Genomic DNA, 14,241 nt, shown 5'->3' with positions numbered 1-14,241 from the left:
TTCCAGTGCAAAATTCAGAGAAATGATAACTTCAGAGGACAGCTTGGCTTAGGTACGTATAGCAATCTGAGAGGGTGAAATCAGATAATTTCTTCACAATCTCTAGCACATAATGCTCTCCCATTTTTATCCCCCCAAATGCTGCAAGGCTGTTGTAAGATGTAATAACTCTCCCAAGGCCACTGGTAAGTAGCTAAACTGATAAATGCAACTAAGTCTTGTAGCAGCTCAAGGACACGTTTCTTATGGCACAAACTTTCATGGACCAGACTCAATTTTATCAAATGCATGAAGCATTACACTCAGTTGTCAGTGTTTGCTTCAGCAGAGAAGGAAAATCTCACTTCATATATCTGATGTAGTGGACTCAATCCACAAAAGCTCCAGTCACAGTAAGAATGTTATTTTTACTGTGCAATAAGAGTTTTTGCTGCAATGTAAACAAATGGCAATCAGTTTCCATTTTTTTCTATTTGTTGTCCCAAAGAAGAAATAAATGTACTAAGGCAGAATCAGAAAAACCATGATTCTGCTTAATCCCCAGTTACAGAAAATAACGAAGAGAAAAAGTGACAGAGGCTCAAGGAAAGTTAGATCTTCAGGCTGATGGAAGGAAGCTGCCTTCAGCAGTCTTGTTCAGAGGACTGCAGAAAGACAATAAAAGGGGCAAGAGAACACACACACACACACACACACACACACACACACGTCACTCAAAGATGGTGAAATGTACCATGCACTAGTGGAAGTCCAATGGATAATTTCATTTTGTTGCTATGTTAGAACATAAAACCTATCCATTATTCTCAAAGAATGAGTCAAAAAAGCTTGTTTTAGCAACTAAAAACATAATCAGTGCTTCGAAACAAGCACAAACCATTCCAACATGCTCTGAATGCAGCACAATTGATGTGCCATAGCTGGGGCAAATGACATTCATTTCAAAGTCTCGCATCACACACTAGAAGCTTTCCCACTCCTCTCCCCGATCCGCACATACAAACAGAAAAGACTCACGATCGATCATAGTGATAGTGCTCTCTTCTACCACCTCGCTGGTCATGTCAGCTGATTGTACTTTGATGGACACCAAATATCTTGTGTGGGGCACAAGCATCATGATGTTAAACACAGATATATATCTGTCTATTCTTCTGGAAAATCCAATCTCTTCAGTATCCATTTTCTTGCATTCAATGCTATATCCATCAAAGTCAGAGTCAGGAGGGACCCAGGAACATGCAATGGAAGTAGAATTCTGTGGTCGACAGTGTAGACTTTGAATCTTGTCTGGTCCTTTGAAGGAATGCAAAAGTAGAATTAAGAAATGTGCTTTAAATATTTTGTGCTTACTTTATACCACAAGACTGAGTCACTGAGTACTAAAGTTGAATTTAAAATAGGAAAGAACATTACCATTAAGATTAGAAATGTACTTATTCTTGACTTTCTAACTAATTAGATGGCAAAGGTAATGTTTATGTTCTCTTGAACTTAACTTATGACTTTGCAAAATTGTCTATACACTATATATGTTCCTATGTATCATTTATGCAGCAGTTGTAAAAATCTGCAAACTGCTTTGTAATATTTGCTTTATTTACCCCCAGAGCAGTCCTTTAAAAGTGAATTGCTATTTAACAATGATTAGGCTGAGAGACAGGCAATTGCCTCAGCTCACACAGTCCATTTATGTGTAGTGTTCATATAACATCCTTCCTACAAAGAAGTTGGGGGTCCATACATGAGTTTATCCCACTGGGGCTTCTCTATATGAAGCTTTTAACTCCCCACTGTACTGAGGCTTCGGTTTGCAGCTACTCCGTGGGATTAAGATCAGCTCCTTTACAAGTGTTCTCTTCTGTTTTATTTTTTGTTCTCTGCTTTCTAGATGCTTCATTACACAACCAGAAGGTGGTATAGTGGAACTGTGAAAATACATCAGTTTCTCATTCCATTTCATGCCACCATTTCCAGATAATACAATGCTTTTATTACTTAAAAAAACCCCATGGAAAAGCTTGTAAAGCATGGGAGGATGATAACATCACGTAAAACATCTGCAAACTACTATGGGTGTGGAATCCAAAGCATATAATAAATATCTTATGTAAAGAACCCGTATATCCTCCCTAGAGCTCTGTAGAGATGTGCCCCAAGGCATACTTTGAAGGAGCATGGATACAGTGACCTTGCTGGAGCTAAGCAGTTCTGGTCTTCTCAATGAATGGACTGGGGGATGCCTGGGAATCCCACCTATGATACCACCATTTCGATGGAAGAAAAGGTTGGTTAAAAATGTAAAACGATTGTCATCTGCAGTGCAAGTCAAGACTGCAGTGCAATCCTGTGTATCTTCACTTAGAAAAAACTTCCCAAGTAAGTGTGCATGTGATTTGATTGAAATTGTGAAAGTGCTGTAGCTCTAGTAACCATTTGAATGAATGAACAAATAAAGAGATGGGTCAGGCAATTCTACTATTGTTCATGAATACTGTTGCAATGCATCCCTTGATCAAAGAGGCTAATCAGGTAAAGCTCAGAAGTGTGAAGCAGGGAAGACATAAATCTTCTTTGCAACCATGCATGAATCTGTGTTGTAGGCTCAAGTAGTCTTGCTTAATACATTTTCCAAACTTTTCCAACAACGACCCGATCTAGGTCCATTAAAGTCTACTGGGTCTTACTTGTCCGCACAGTTCCAGAAAGTGATTTACTGTAAGTCTTCCGCATGATGCCACTAACACTCCTGACACTGAAGTGGTAGAGTCTCCCTGGGTGGAGGCCATATACAATGCGACCTTTTGATTTGCCACTGCTGTAAGGATTGAAAACTGTGAGGATGTCTCTTGGAGTCCACTGCAGCTCAAAGTCATCATAGTCTGTCCAGTCTGGAGGACCCAGCCACGTGATGGACAAGGAGGTGTTTGTGACATCAGCAAAGGATACGGTATTTGGAGGGATTGGCACTGGAGAAAAAGCAGCAAGTTGAAAAATAGTCACATTACAGCTGCATACATAACACATTTAAGACAGTCTTCTGAAAAAAAAAAAAAAACGTTTTGGTCAGGACCTCACTCTGTTCCGTAGCCCCCACCTGGCACACCCCCCCCCCACACACACACATGTATCAGGTGTTAAGAAAAGTTTCTGGAATATTCAGTCAGAATCTGGTTTGGCCCAAAGTTCAAAGATTTCAGAAGGTACTTTTAGCCATACCCATGAACTATTGCTTTTTCAAAGCTCAGGTTCTCAGCATGCTGAATTTCATACTGCACAATAATTCCAGTGTCTTTGCTGATATTGTGTAGAATTGTAGCTTAAAAACCCGTCGAATTTAGTGGAAACTACTTCTGAGTAGACTTGGGAACAAGCACCACTGAACACAACAGGACATCCTTCTGAGTAAATATGGTTAAGAACATGCTGCAAAGCACTCATTTTCAAAGCTTGCACAACATAACAGAACCAAGCAGCAAAGGCAGTGACTTGAAATATGGTGACAGTATATGAAGGAAAGAACTACCTGTTCTTGCCTCAGTGTTTGCTGTATTGGTCAGCTCACCACTATAGGTAACAACAACAAGGGTATATTTTCTACCAGGGACTAAGCCCTGGAAATTCCACTCTGTCAAGTCCTTCCCACGCTGTGCTTCCTTCTGGGTGCCATTTGGGTTGTAAAGATGCAGTTCGTAATGATCAACGTCTCCTGAGGCGGGGTTCCAGGTGAACCACAGACTCTCTGTCATGTTCTTATTAGATCCTTTGAGATTGCTAACTGGAGCTGGAACTAGAAAAGAAACAGTGAAGGGTCATCAAGCATCCTAGATAATTTGTTACAGCTGGGGAAGAAGAGGATCAATTACGATAACTGTATGACGGCAAAACAGAAACCGGCAAAGAACAAAACACTATCTCCTAAGTTTTCTAATGAATGAATGTGATAATGAATGTTTTAAACATGCAGTTCTGACAGTGAAAATTATAAACCCAATTTCATACCCACATTCATTCTTTACTGGCAAGTTCCATCTCTAAATTGCATACAAACAAATTTTATTGCATTCATGTAAGAATTTGTTACAGAAAAAATCTTCAGTGAATATGGCCACCTACCCCTAATTTCCTTCTTCCTTTGTCTCCGCAACATTTAGTCATCATTTTAGTGTTGAGAACCTTCATACTGTGTTAAGGTAGGGCAGCTTTAAGACAGAGACAATAACCTTAACTGCTAATGGCCGAAATAGACAGGCCAGACTTGCAATTAATAATTGTGTAAATGTTTTTTTGCAAGTAAAATGTGGGTGCGCACTAGGGACACACAGCCGGGGTTTTTTAATCCTTTGCCCCTACTTAGTTCTCAATCTGGACTGGGGTCCCTGTGGCCCTATGCTTCCTAGTTACATTGAGAGAGGGGAGAAGTTTCCATTTAACTGAATGGTAATGGGCGCTTTCATCTTCAAATGCAAACAGAAATCACAAGGGCTTGATCTTGGCTACAGTAGAAGACAAAGTATTAAAGTTCCTCAGTGCCTCCACACTAGGGTCCTAATCTGCATTGGAGATGGGGGCACACTTAGGGTTTACTTTTAAAAGCATTAATAACGTTGTGAAATTTCATGAATGGCATCAGATTTAGCTTGTCCTCACTGTGGTCCAGCAATACCAAAAACACAGAGGCTTTCACATTCTACTATATGAGAAGGAACTGAAACATTTGCTTCAATGGAAGGGAGTGGGAAGTCCATGCAAGCTCAGGTTTGGCTTGTCAATCTTTGAGTTCTTGAGGGGCAGTGATATTTTTACAATCTATGTTTGCACTATGGCTCCGATTATTGTATCTTCTTGATTGTTATATCTTCCTTTATCCTACAGATTTTTAAAAACTTTCTCAGATATTAAAGACTGAAGTACAACCAGTTTTGGGAAAGCTAAAAAAATGTCTTCCTTTTCATGATACTAAGCCCTAGTCAGTATGAACGTTGATGAAACCCATGGGAAAGTATTTTCTCAAAATTACAGGAAAGAAATGTCTCTAATTTTGGAAAAAAATAAAAAACTCTTCATATTCCTTCAGATTCAATCCTTAGTTGAAAATTGATTTTAAAAGAAGCAGTTTCCTGAACAGCGGGCTTAGCCTTCCTTTGGGTCATGTGCTCCTCTTTTTCTTTCCTCTTCTGATATGGCTGCAAGGATGAGGTTAGAAGTGTTCACTTTTGCTTTTGATTAACTCTAGCTTGTTGCGTCATAACTATGATTAGTTTTGAACAAGCCAATTTCTAACCATGGTTTATGATGCCAGCGACATCAGACCATAGTTAAGATTAATCACAGGTCCTCATTTGTACCACCAAGCAAGGTTGAGGTTAATAAAAACCAGGGGCAAAACCTGCTAAATTCCTCCTCCTAGCTGCACAGAAGAAGGAAAAGTGAAAAGAACTGCATAATTCTATGGAGAAGCTAGGCTCATTCCCATCTTGGTAAATCATAGTTTAACACAATGTCCGAGCAGAGGCAGTGCCCAAGAATCATACAGAGATAACCAGTCTGGATTAAAGGTATTAGCAATCTACAAATACTAGCTCTTCACAATTAAACTAGCCCATTGATGTTTTTAAAGCATAGCTCACTATTGATGGATTAGCCTATTAGATTCTCCTACCTGTTCTCCCAGAGATGGATGATTCATTAGTAAGCTTGCCACTGTGGGTAACAATCACCATTTTGTACAACCTGCCCTGCACCAAGTTCTGGAAAGAATATTGTTGGAAATTCTTCCCCCCTGAAATTCTGTCCTGAAGAGACTTGTCTGGATTGTAAAGAAAGATATCGTATTTGTCCAGCTCTCCCTGAGAAGCAGTCCAGCTAAATGACAGGCGCCCAGTGGTTCTTTCTGTTACCTTCAGATTTGTGACAGCTGCTGGAGCTGAAATAAGATGAGAGCTTATATTCTTGGAAGTCTGGCAAACAGTACAAAATGGACAGCAAAATTTCATAGCCTCAGAAACAGGTTCCTATGCTCTTTCACTCTATAATGAGTAACCTAGAATAAATACCACTCTTTTCACATTTACTGTTTGTAATCACTAAACACAAAGACACATAATCCAGGGCATATTCTTAGACTCAAATGAACTTATTAGTTTATACTTATCTATGTAATATTCATCTTGCCTTTATTTGAACTAAAATCAAGGCTTTTTATAAACACTGAAAGAACACCCAGTTAATGGCAGTATGCCTTTTAATTAAGATGGTATTTGCACAATTAAAATAATGTGTTGTTTCCCCAGTTCGGACATATGTTTGTTCAAACCAGTCTTAGTCCTTAGATGACAATGGGTCAGTGTGCACGTCATGCCAGGCCACTGTGGCTTCATTAAATTGTGCGGTTTTGTTTTCCCTGGAGCTGATCAGTTTGAATATGCAAGCCAGGGATCATAGAAGCACGGGCAGTGAGGGCTAGAAAACTGTTAAACATAACCCCCCAAAATAACCCACTTGGCTTAGTGTTACATGTGAGTAAGAACCAACACTAAGAATAGTTTTAACTTGGGATAATACTTGGGATAAAGAACAGTTTAAGCAAAACAGATAAAAACTCATTTGCAAAGCTTTGTTCCACCAGTGTGACTTATATATACAGTACTTAAGCTGCCTGTGTGAGGAAAATAAATGCTGATTTAAGCATCACCTGTGGTAGCAGCCCAAATCTAGAAATATTCTCACAATTACTTGTCTCCATCTTCTGTTCTAACTTCTCATTAATTTAAATATTTTGACTGAACTGGGACAACACTTTTTGCAGATATCCATAGTACCATAGGCCGGTCTTGTAAGTCTGAGAAAGGCTCATGGGAAGAATGATATAGTCAAAATAATGGCAGAAGAGTTGACGTGTTTTAAATATATTATGCTGGCTTAACTAGAAACTTAGTTAAAAATAATAATACTCATCCATAAAATCACAACATGAATATTCATGCTACACACCGTATTTAATTAAAAACTGAGCCTGCCTTCTCATATATTCCACATTTATTGCTGCAGCTATTCCTTAATAAAAATGTTGGAATTACCTGTTTGGCCTTCAGTTTCTGCTCGGCTGCTGAAAAGGCCACCACTGAGTGTCAACATTTGTATTTTATATTTCTTGCCTGGTATTAAATCTTCAAATTTGTGCTGTTTAGAAGTAGCTGGTTCTGATTGATTCCTTAGAAGGATGCCTTGCTCAGTCAAGAGGAGGATGTCATATCGTTCAGCCACACCAGCGGCGCTGTGCCAGGTTATGATCAGTGTATGGCTGCTGTACTCATTGTCAGCGTGCAGTTCCTGAACAGAAGCTGGAACTGGGAACAGTGAAAAGGTGAGACTTGTGTTCTGCATCTCGTCATGCATCTTGAGAATTAACTGATTAGTTGCGAACACACACGGGCACTGCAGAACCTCTGACAAATCAATCCCATTCAATGGATCTCTTGTTGAAATCCCTCTGTGACATGTTCCATCCTCCCAAAATGGGATGAAAAAGGAGTTATTTTGGCCTTCCTTTTTTCTTCTACTTTCCACCTGTGTATTTATCGTTATGGTGACCTTTACCAGGATGGGGTGGAATGGGTGGAGTGCATCCGTACTCTTTTTTGTTCTGTCCAAGAGGTCATTAATTTTCCTTCATATCTTAATTCAACTAGTTGTTGTAAAAAAACGACTGATGTAGATAAACTTGGTTCCAGTATATTCTGATTACTGTTTTACTATACAAAGCTACTTAGTTAACTATGCAATTCAGTGTAAATGCATTTATACCTGAATAAAGTCAATGGAGGTACCCTTCTGAAGTTCTTAAAGGCACAGAACATTTTCTCTTTAACTTAAGAGAAATGTTATTAGAAGGGTAAGCTTCAATTTATATTGCTAAATTTATTATTCATTTGGTTTAATACATCACTTCTAGTAATATAACATGCAACGGCGATGCTCCTGTTCTGGATCATCCCTCCTGCATTTACTCTAGAGTAAAAACATAGTGTGAGCCCTGCGATTAGATACATACAAAAACAGATGAAAAACATAGCCTATTGTGTGTGTACCACATTACAATACACTTAAATCTTCTGCATCCTTTCCATTCTGGAATGCTTATCAGCAGAAGGATACAATGGGTTTCGCAACTATTCTGTTCTCTGTGTTTCAGGGAAAACTTACTTGTTCTTCCAGAGGCTGTTGAATTGTTGTACAAGGAGCCACTCTTTGTCTGGACAACAACCTTGTACTGCTCTCCTGCGATCAGTTTGTTAAATGTGTACTCATACACATGTTTGGAAACAGTCTGGGTGTCGAGGGGTTGGTTCTGATGGAATATCGTGACGGTATAAGAATCAACATCTCCTCCTCCAGGGGTCCAATTCACTTTCAAGCTGTTGGTCATTCCACTGGGTGAAATATGAATGCTCTTAACAGCACTGGGAACTACGAAGGGAAAAATGTCAGCAAGAATGGTCAAGGAGGTCAGTAGTCATTGTGTGACATCCGTTTTGAAAGCTGTAGCAAGGAAAAGTATGGAAGCCAGAAAGGTTTGACACTTCAAAAATCTTTCCCAGATTGGTTCTCTCCAGATGGCTCTTGGACTACAACTTCTATCAGTCCCAGCCAGCAGTGAGTGATGATAGGCCTTGGAGTCTGAAACATTTGAAAGTTACCAGACTGGGGGAGGCTGGATGACAATATATAGGAAGCGTCTGGCTTGTTATTTTGTATGGACAGGTAGGTCTCGATTAGTGCAGATAATGAATTCCATGAAGTGGTTGCACTATTTGAACTTGCACTATTCAAAGTTATAACGTTATGTAAAATATGGCAATTGATTCCAGCTCCATGGAAATAGGCAATGAAAAATTGTAAACTCTGCTGGGACTTCAAGCTTAGTAGCTCCCTCTGGTGGATGTTCAGGAACCTGTCCTTCCTAAGGAACACTCACAGTACACAGATACCTGGCCTCATCTACCACTCAGCCCCTTCCCCCACTGGGCCTGCCCCCTTCTCAGTCTGCATACTCCAGGTGGGGATGCCTGCAGGGATGGGCTTGTCGGAGGTCCCCTCTGCTGCCACAACCAGGCTCTGCTGTCATGTGCTTGCCTTCTCAAACAGCATTGTCTAAAACCCGAATGGTAGCTGAATTCTGAATTCTGCAAGTGACATAATGGTGACCTAGAATCATTGTATAATTTGCACTATATCAAATACCACTTTATTTGAACACACACTGAGACCTACCTGTATAGAGTAAGGGCTCCATTATAGCAGAAAGCATGGATGACACAGATAGTTTGATGGAAAGTTGAAGGTACCTTGCCATGAATGAATCCACAAAAAGGAGATGGACAGGGCAGCATAAAGACAGAATGCAAGGAATCTGGATTCATCCTGAATAGGCAGGCCAACTGCATTTCTGGATGTGGAATGAGCATGGAAGCCCAAACCTCTCAGCTTCTGAAATCCTGTTCCAGGATTCAGGTATAGCCAGACTCAGGAGATGAGAGACTTGGAATTAACATTCTGGGAGCTATAAATGCCCACTGAAGAATACAGACTGCTAAGAAATAATGGGCTAAAAAGACAGATTTCAGAAGAGGTCTAAAAATAAAGAACACAAAAATAATGGGCCAAACTGCTCCTTACACGCCCTTTCTGGACGTTGAATCGCACAATCCCTGCTTTACATATGATTGAGGAAAACTTTCATTTAATGACAGGGACATGCCACAGTCATGTGCAGGACAGTCCATGGATGCAATGGAAGCCACGATACTCAGGCACACCCATCTCTCGGACCATAGTACAATCTTTCAAAACTGTGAAACATTACAAGGAAAGCCCATATTATATCTGCCAGCACAGGAAAGCCCTAAAGCCTATTCTATATAAATATTTTCCTAACCTGTCAGTCCTTCTATGAAAGCAGTACGTTGTGCTTCTCCACTTCTGGTCACGACAAGAATTTTGTAAAGGCGTCCTGGAGTGAGAGATGTAAACTGGAAATTTTCAAATGTGTTTTCAAGCTGACTGGGTGGGAAAACCTTCATGTCATTGAAGAGAAGTTGAATCTCATATTGATCAACATCACCATCAGCTTTAGACCAGGTAACATGTAGTGATTCAGTGCTTCTATCACTAAGTGTTAATTTCTTCACAGATCCTGGGACTGAGGAACAAGAGGCAAGCAAAGTCAGATGACAATAATGACCATTATTGAAAGGTTTATTGTCCGGCAAGGTATACACCACTATGTACATGTTTTGCTGAAATAAGTTATATGATTGTGCAGCCATTCATCAAAATCCAGTTTACTATTTTATTTATTATTTATTTTATTTTAGGGACTATCTAAGGAGCACACAACAATTGAAATTAAAATTAAATTAAAAATTAAAATATTACAAAACTAGAATCAATAATATCAATAAAAACCAACCAGATAAAGATGTAACAATAGTCTAACAATGGTCTTTACAATACATTAAGGTAAGTAAGGGGCAACAATTAATGAATCATAAAATATATACAGTTAATAGAATCATTTTTTAAAAAAAATCAGCTGCTAAAATGGAGAAGAGGATGGTTTTCACCTGGTGCAGGAGTGAAAGCCATGAAAGCACCAGGTGAATTTCTCTGGGAAGCCTACTACAAAAAATATGCATGAATATACCTTCTACATGTATAATTTTTTCAGGCTGTCATCCCTTTGGAAAGTTAAAAGATGTTTGGTGTAGTGACGGATATTAATAATAGCAAGATACAGGATGCAAACTGGACAAAGCAAAAGATAGCAAAGTCTAGTTTAGTGCTGAGGTCTCATTCATTCCGATAGGACGGAAGGGTGAAACCCATAAAAAGCGAGGTGCAAACGAGGCCTCCAACAACACGAGCAGTGCGGAGTCTTCCTCTCCACTGTTTCAGTCCGTCAACCAGGTCCTCAAAAACATTTGGTGGCCACTGAACGTTGGGTTCAGTTTGGGTTTCGAGGCTTTTTTTCCCTTAAAGGGTTTGTTCTTCTGCACACCTTGGTGTTTTGTGCTGAGTCCCCCATTGAAGGGCAGTGCCCCTTTGGCTACATAGGAAACAGCACTCACAGCCCCAGTGTTTTAAATAGAGGGAATTTTGATTCCTGAATCCATTGAGGTAGATTTAAGGGATGGGAAGTGACGCTGTGCATACATTTCTCTGCACTGTGTTTCTTTACAGAGATAATGCACGATCCCTTTCCTTGCTGGCAGGACCAGGACCAGTTTCATGCCTGCATCTCACTCAGCCAGAATGTTTAAGACAATGTCCCCACTGGTGCCGGTACCGATTGTTTTCCTTGCAGCTGCACAATATGGAGGCTTGGCTCTGATTGCACAAGCTTCCCTGCTCCCTGCATCCTACATTTCCCAAAGGATTGTTCATTCTACCCATGGGAACAATTCAGGGCTCAGCCTGATAGGATGCAGATCTGCATACAATTTACATATGCTAATATATATAGCTATACACGAAAATTTAGAAATATTTAATAGGCTTTATTTAAATTTCCCACAACACAAAGGCAACCAAATAACTTCTTATCTAAATTATGGCAAATAAAATGAATTATTTAATTTGCACTGTGTCCTGTTAATCCAAAACCAGTCTTTCCTCTAAATTATGTTTCATCTGTGAACTTTCATGGTGTTACTTCTCCCTCTCCCACTTTTATCTCTTTCCTTGCTATAGAAAAATCGCTACACCCCATGCAGCTACACTTCAAGGGAAGTCCTTGACTGGCATCAATAGACGCTACGGGTTCTGGGGATCAGATCTGGTATACCTGGGAAAAGACTTTGGGGTGGGGATCCTAGCACTTTCCTTGCCACCTATGCCCACAGTGAGGTAAGAACAAATTTGATACACAGATGCGCATTAGATATCAAGATAATGTCTCAGTTACCCTTAAGTGTCATATTGAACAAAGGAAAAATTACAGTCATGAAAGCATGCAAAAAACTGAGCGGAACAAGTGTCCAGAACTTTCTGGAAGCAAAGAACGTTATTTACAGGCTAAAAATGTGTTTCTCCATGGGTGGAAATTGGAAAGCCATGCTCTGGTTTGCAGAAACAACATGATTAATAATTCCAGAACCATCCATATTGCAAAGGTTAGACAATCGGGCATAAAACAACTCATGGGATGAGCTCATTGGATGATCCTGATGACATATTTTCTGCACAGCTCCTTCTTCACAAAGAGCAACAATCTTGCATTAGAAGGGGGATTAATTAAATTGTGATAAATTATCGGTTCACATGAAATCCAGAAGTTAAATACAAAAATGATTTCTATTTTTTTAAAAAACAAATCAATGATTTTTATCTACCATGGATCATTTTCTTACCTGTCCTTCCATTGGCCCTTTCACTAGTTTCATATTTTCCACTCCTTGTGCTAACAGTGATACTGTACTGTCTTCCCGGAACCAGGTTAGTGAACACACATTCATTTTCATCCTTGGGGATTTTTTTTGTTTGGATGAAGTCATTGTTGTGTTTGATGATCACTTCATAATTATCATAGTCTCCTGTGCCGTGCAGCCAGGACACCTTTAAATAGTCACTTCTTGCAGAATTGCTCACCGTAAGTCCCTGGACACTTGAAGGCACTGAAAAGAGAGAACATAACTTCAGCGTGTCCCATTTTGAAAATAATAGATGTGCAAAACAGGCCGAGGCTAATTCAAGAAGGAAATTACAGGGTGTCAGAGGAACGAGTGAAACCCAGTGAGTATCTACCCTCAGCCAGCTATACTTGCACATAGTTAAGTATGTGGCCAGAATGTGGATTCAGGCACCATCAAAATGCCCACCCAAGCGAAAGCATCACAGTGTAGGCAACATTTGCATTTGAATGTACGTCTGATTTTATTCTAGCAATTCCCAACCCAGCAAGTAATACGCAAGCAGGTCTCTCGTTCCAGACCAGGATGGGCCATTTTGGACATATGAAATCCGGGCAAAAATCCCATCTTGGCCAAGAACTTGCTTCCAACTTCAGGTTAAAGATGAGGTATGAATGTCCAATTACATGCAGTTGTGAGTGTGAATGATAATAAGTATTGTAAAACACTTCCTGCCAAGCTATCATTTATGCTCTGACTGGAGAGGCCAGGTTTTTAGCTCACTAAATGTACTGATTCACTTATACACGGCCAGGATATTGCATTGTCATCACTTATATCTTGCCAGGCTGTCTGTGTTATCAGCAGTAACTGTTTTCTAATAATAGCATGGCACTGTTTACTTCTTGCATTTGTACTCCTCTCCGACTTCACTATTTACAGCCTTCCTCTCAACTGTATGTGCCTGTTTACCTGTAACTCAGCAGAACACTTGCTGCATCAGATGAAGTAGAATGCTGTTTGTTACACAAAAGTTTGTGTGTGATGAATTTGTTAGCCTGTAAGGTGCCACAAGGCTCTTTCTCTAGTATGCAATTCACTCTTTTGATAACAAGGTTTTCTTTAATGTGGTTGATATTTTGCCTTTCGTTTAAGGGGGTCATATTTAGACATGGTACCTCTGTTACTATGACATAATTTTTCTTTTCCTTGACTGACCTCATGTTTCCTGAGGTTGTAGAAAACAGATGCCTAGTTCCACCTTCCCCAACCTAGAGCCCTTCAGGTAGGTTGGACAACAATGCTTAGCACCTTCAGCCAGCTGGCTGTAGGTGGAGAGAGGTTTATGTGGTTTGGTAAGGCTGCCCAGCGTAATTGTGCCGTGATGCACCTCTGACAGTCTGAATATGTTTTGTGCTCTTCCTGCCACCACTTTTACCTGTTCTTTCCTGACTGAACGAATGATTTTCATACTTTCCGCTCTTTGTGGTTATTGTCACGTCGTAGAGTCTCCCAGGAGTGAGAGTGTTGAAGGAACATTCGTTGGCAGATTTTGCAACAGTGACAGTGTGAATATTCTGCCCTGCATGGGAGAGCGTCACCAAATAGCTATCCACATCCCCGTCGGCTGGCAGCCAGGAAACACTCAGGTAGTCACTGCGCCCTGAATTGTTCACTGTTACTCCACTGACGCTGGAAGGAACTAAACGGCAAAGCAATAAAAGGGGAGGTATTTACTGTATGTTCAGTATACTGTACATACAAGCTGTCTCACCTAGTGGTCTAAAGCTTGGTAAATATTTCACGCAGTGGCTTCGACAGATGCTTCCAT

The 14,241-nt window shown here is 40.1% G+C and overlaps 1 protein-coding gene across 4 annotated transcripts in view; it reads right to left on the bottom strand.

Annotated features, from left to right (window-relative positions):
• The window catches only part of PTPRB (protein tyrosine phosphatase receptor type B), an 81,769-nt gene that overhangs the window by 26,326 nt on the left and 41,202 nt on the right, over positions 1 to 14,241 (bottom strand). For all 4 annotated transcript variants that reach the window (XM_044449797.1, XM_044449799.1, XM_044449798.1 and 1 more), the window contains 9 exons: positions 13,849 to 14,112; positions 12,411 to 12,674; positions 9,938 to 10,201; positions 8,206 to 8,469; positions 7,080 to 7,349; positions 5,663 to 5,926; positions 3,527 to 3,790; positions 2,688 to 2,969; positions 1,018 to 1,296 (listed from right to left, as the gene is read on the bottom strand). In XM_044449797.1, coding sequence (XP_044305732.1) covers positions 1,018 to 1,296; positions 2,688 to 2,969; positions 3,527 to 3,790; positions 5,663 to 5,926; positions 7,080 to 7,349; positions 8,206 to 8,469; positions 9,938 to 10,201; positions 12,411 to 12,674; positions 13,849 to 14,112 — 2,415 coding nt within the window. The remainder of the gene's footprint in view (positions 1 to 1,017; positions 1,297 to 2,687; positions 2,970 to 3,526; positions 3,791 to 5,662; positions 5,927 to 7,079; positions 7,350 to 8,205; positions 8,470 to 9,937; positions 10,202 to 12,410; positions 12,675 to 13,848; positions 14,113 to 14,241) is intronic.

The sequence above is a fragment of the Varanus komodoensis genome, unplaced genomic scaffold, assembly GCF_004798865.1.
Source record: "Varanus komodoensis strain SLA01 unplaced genomic scaffold, ASM479886v1 scaffold61, whole genome shotgun sequence".
NCBI classification, from domain to species: Eukaryota; Metazoa; Chordata; class Lepidosauria; order Squamata; family Varanidae; genus Varanus; species Varanus komodoensis.
Note: the sequence above shows the minus strand (reverse complement) of the source record. Positions and strands in the feature narration are given on the sequence as shown.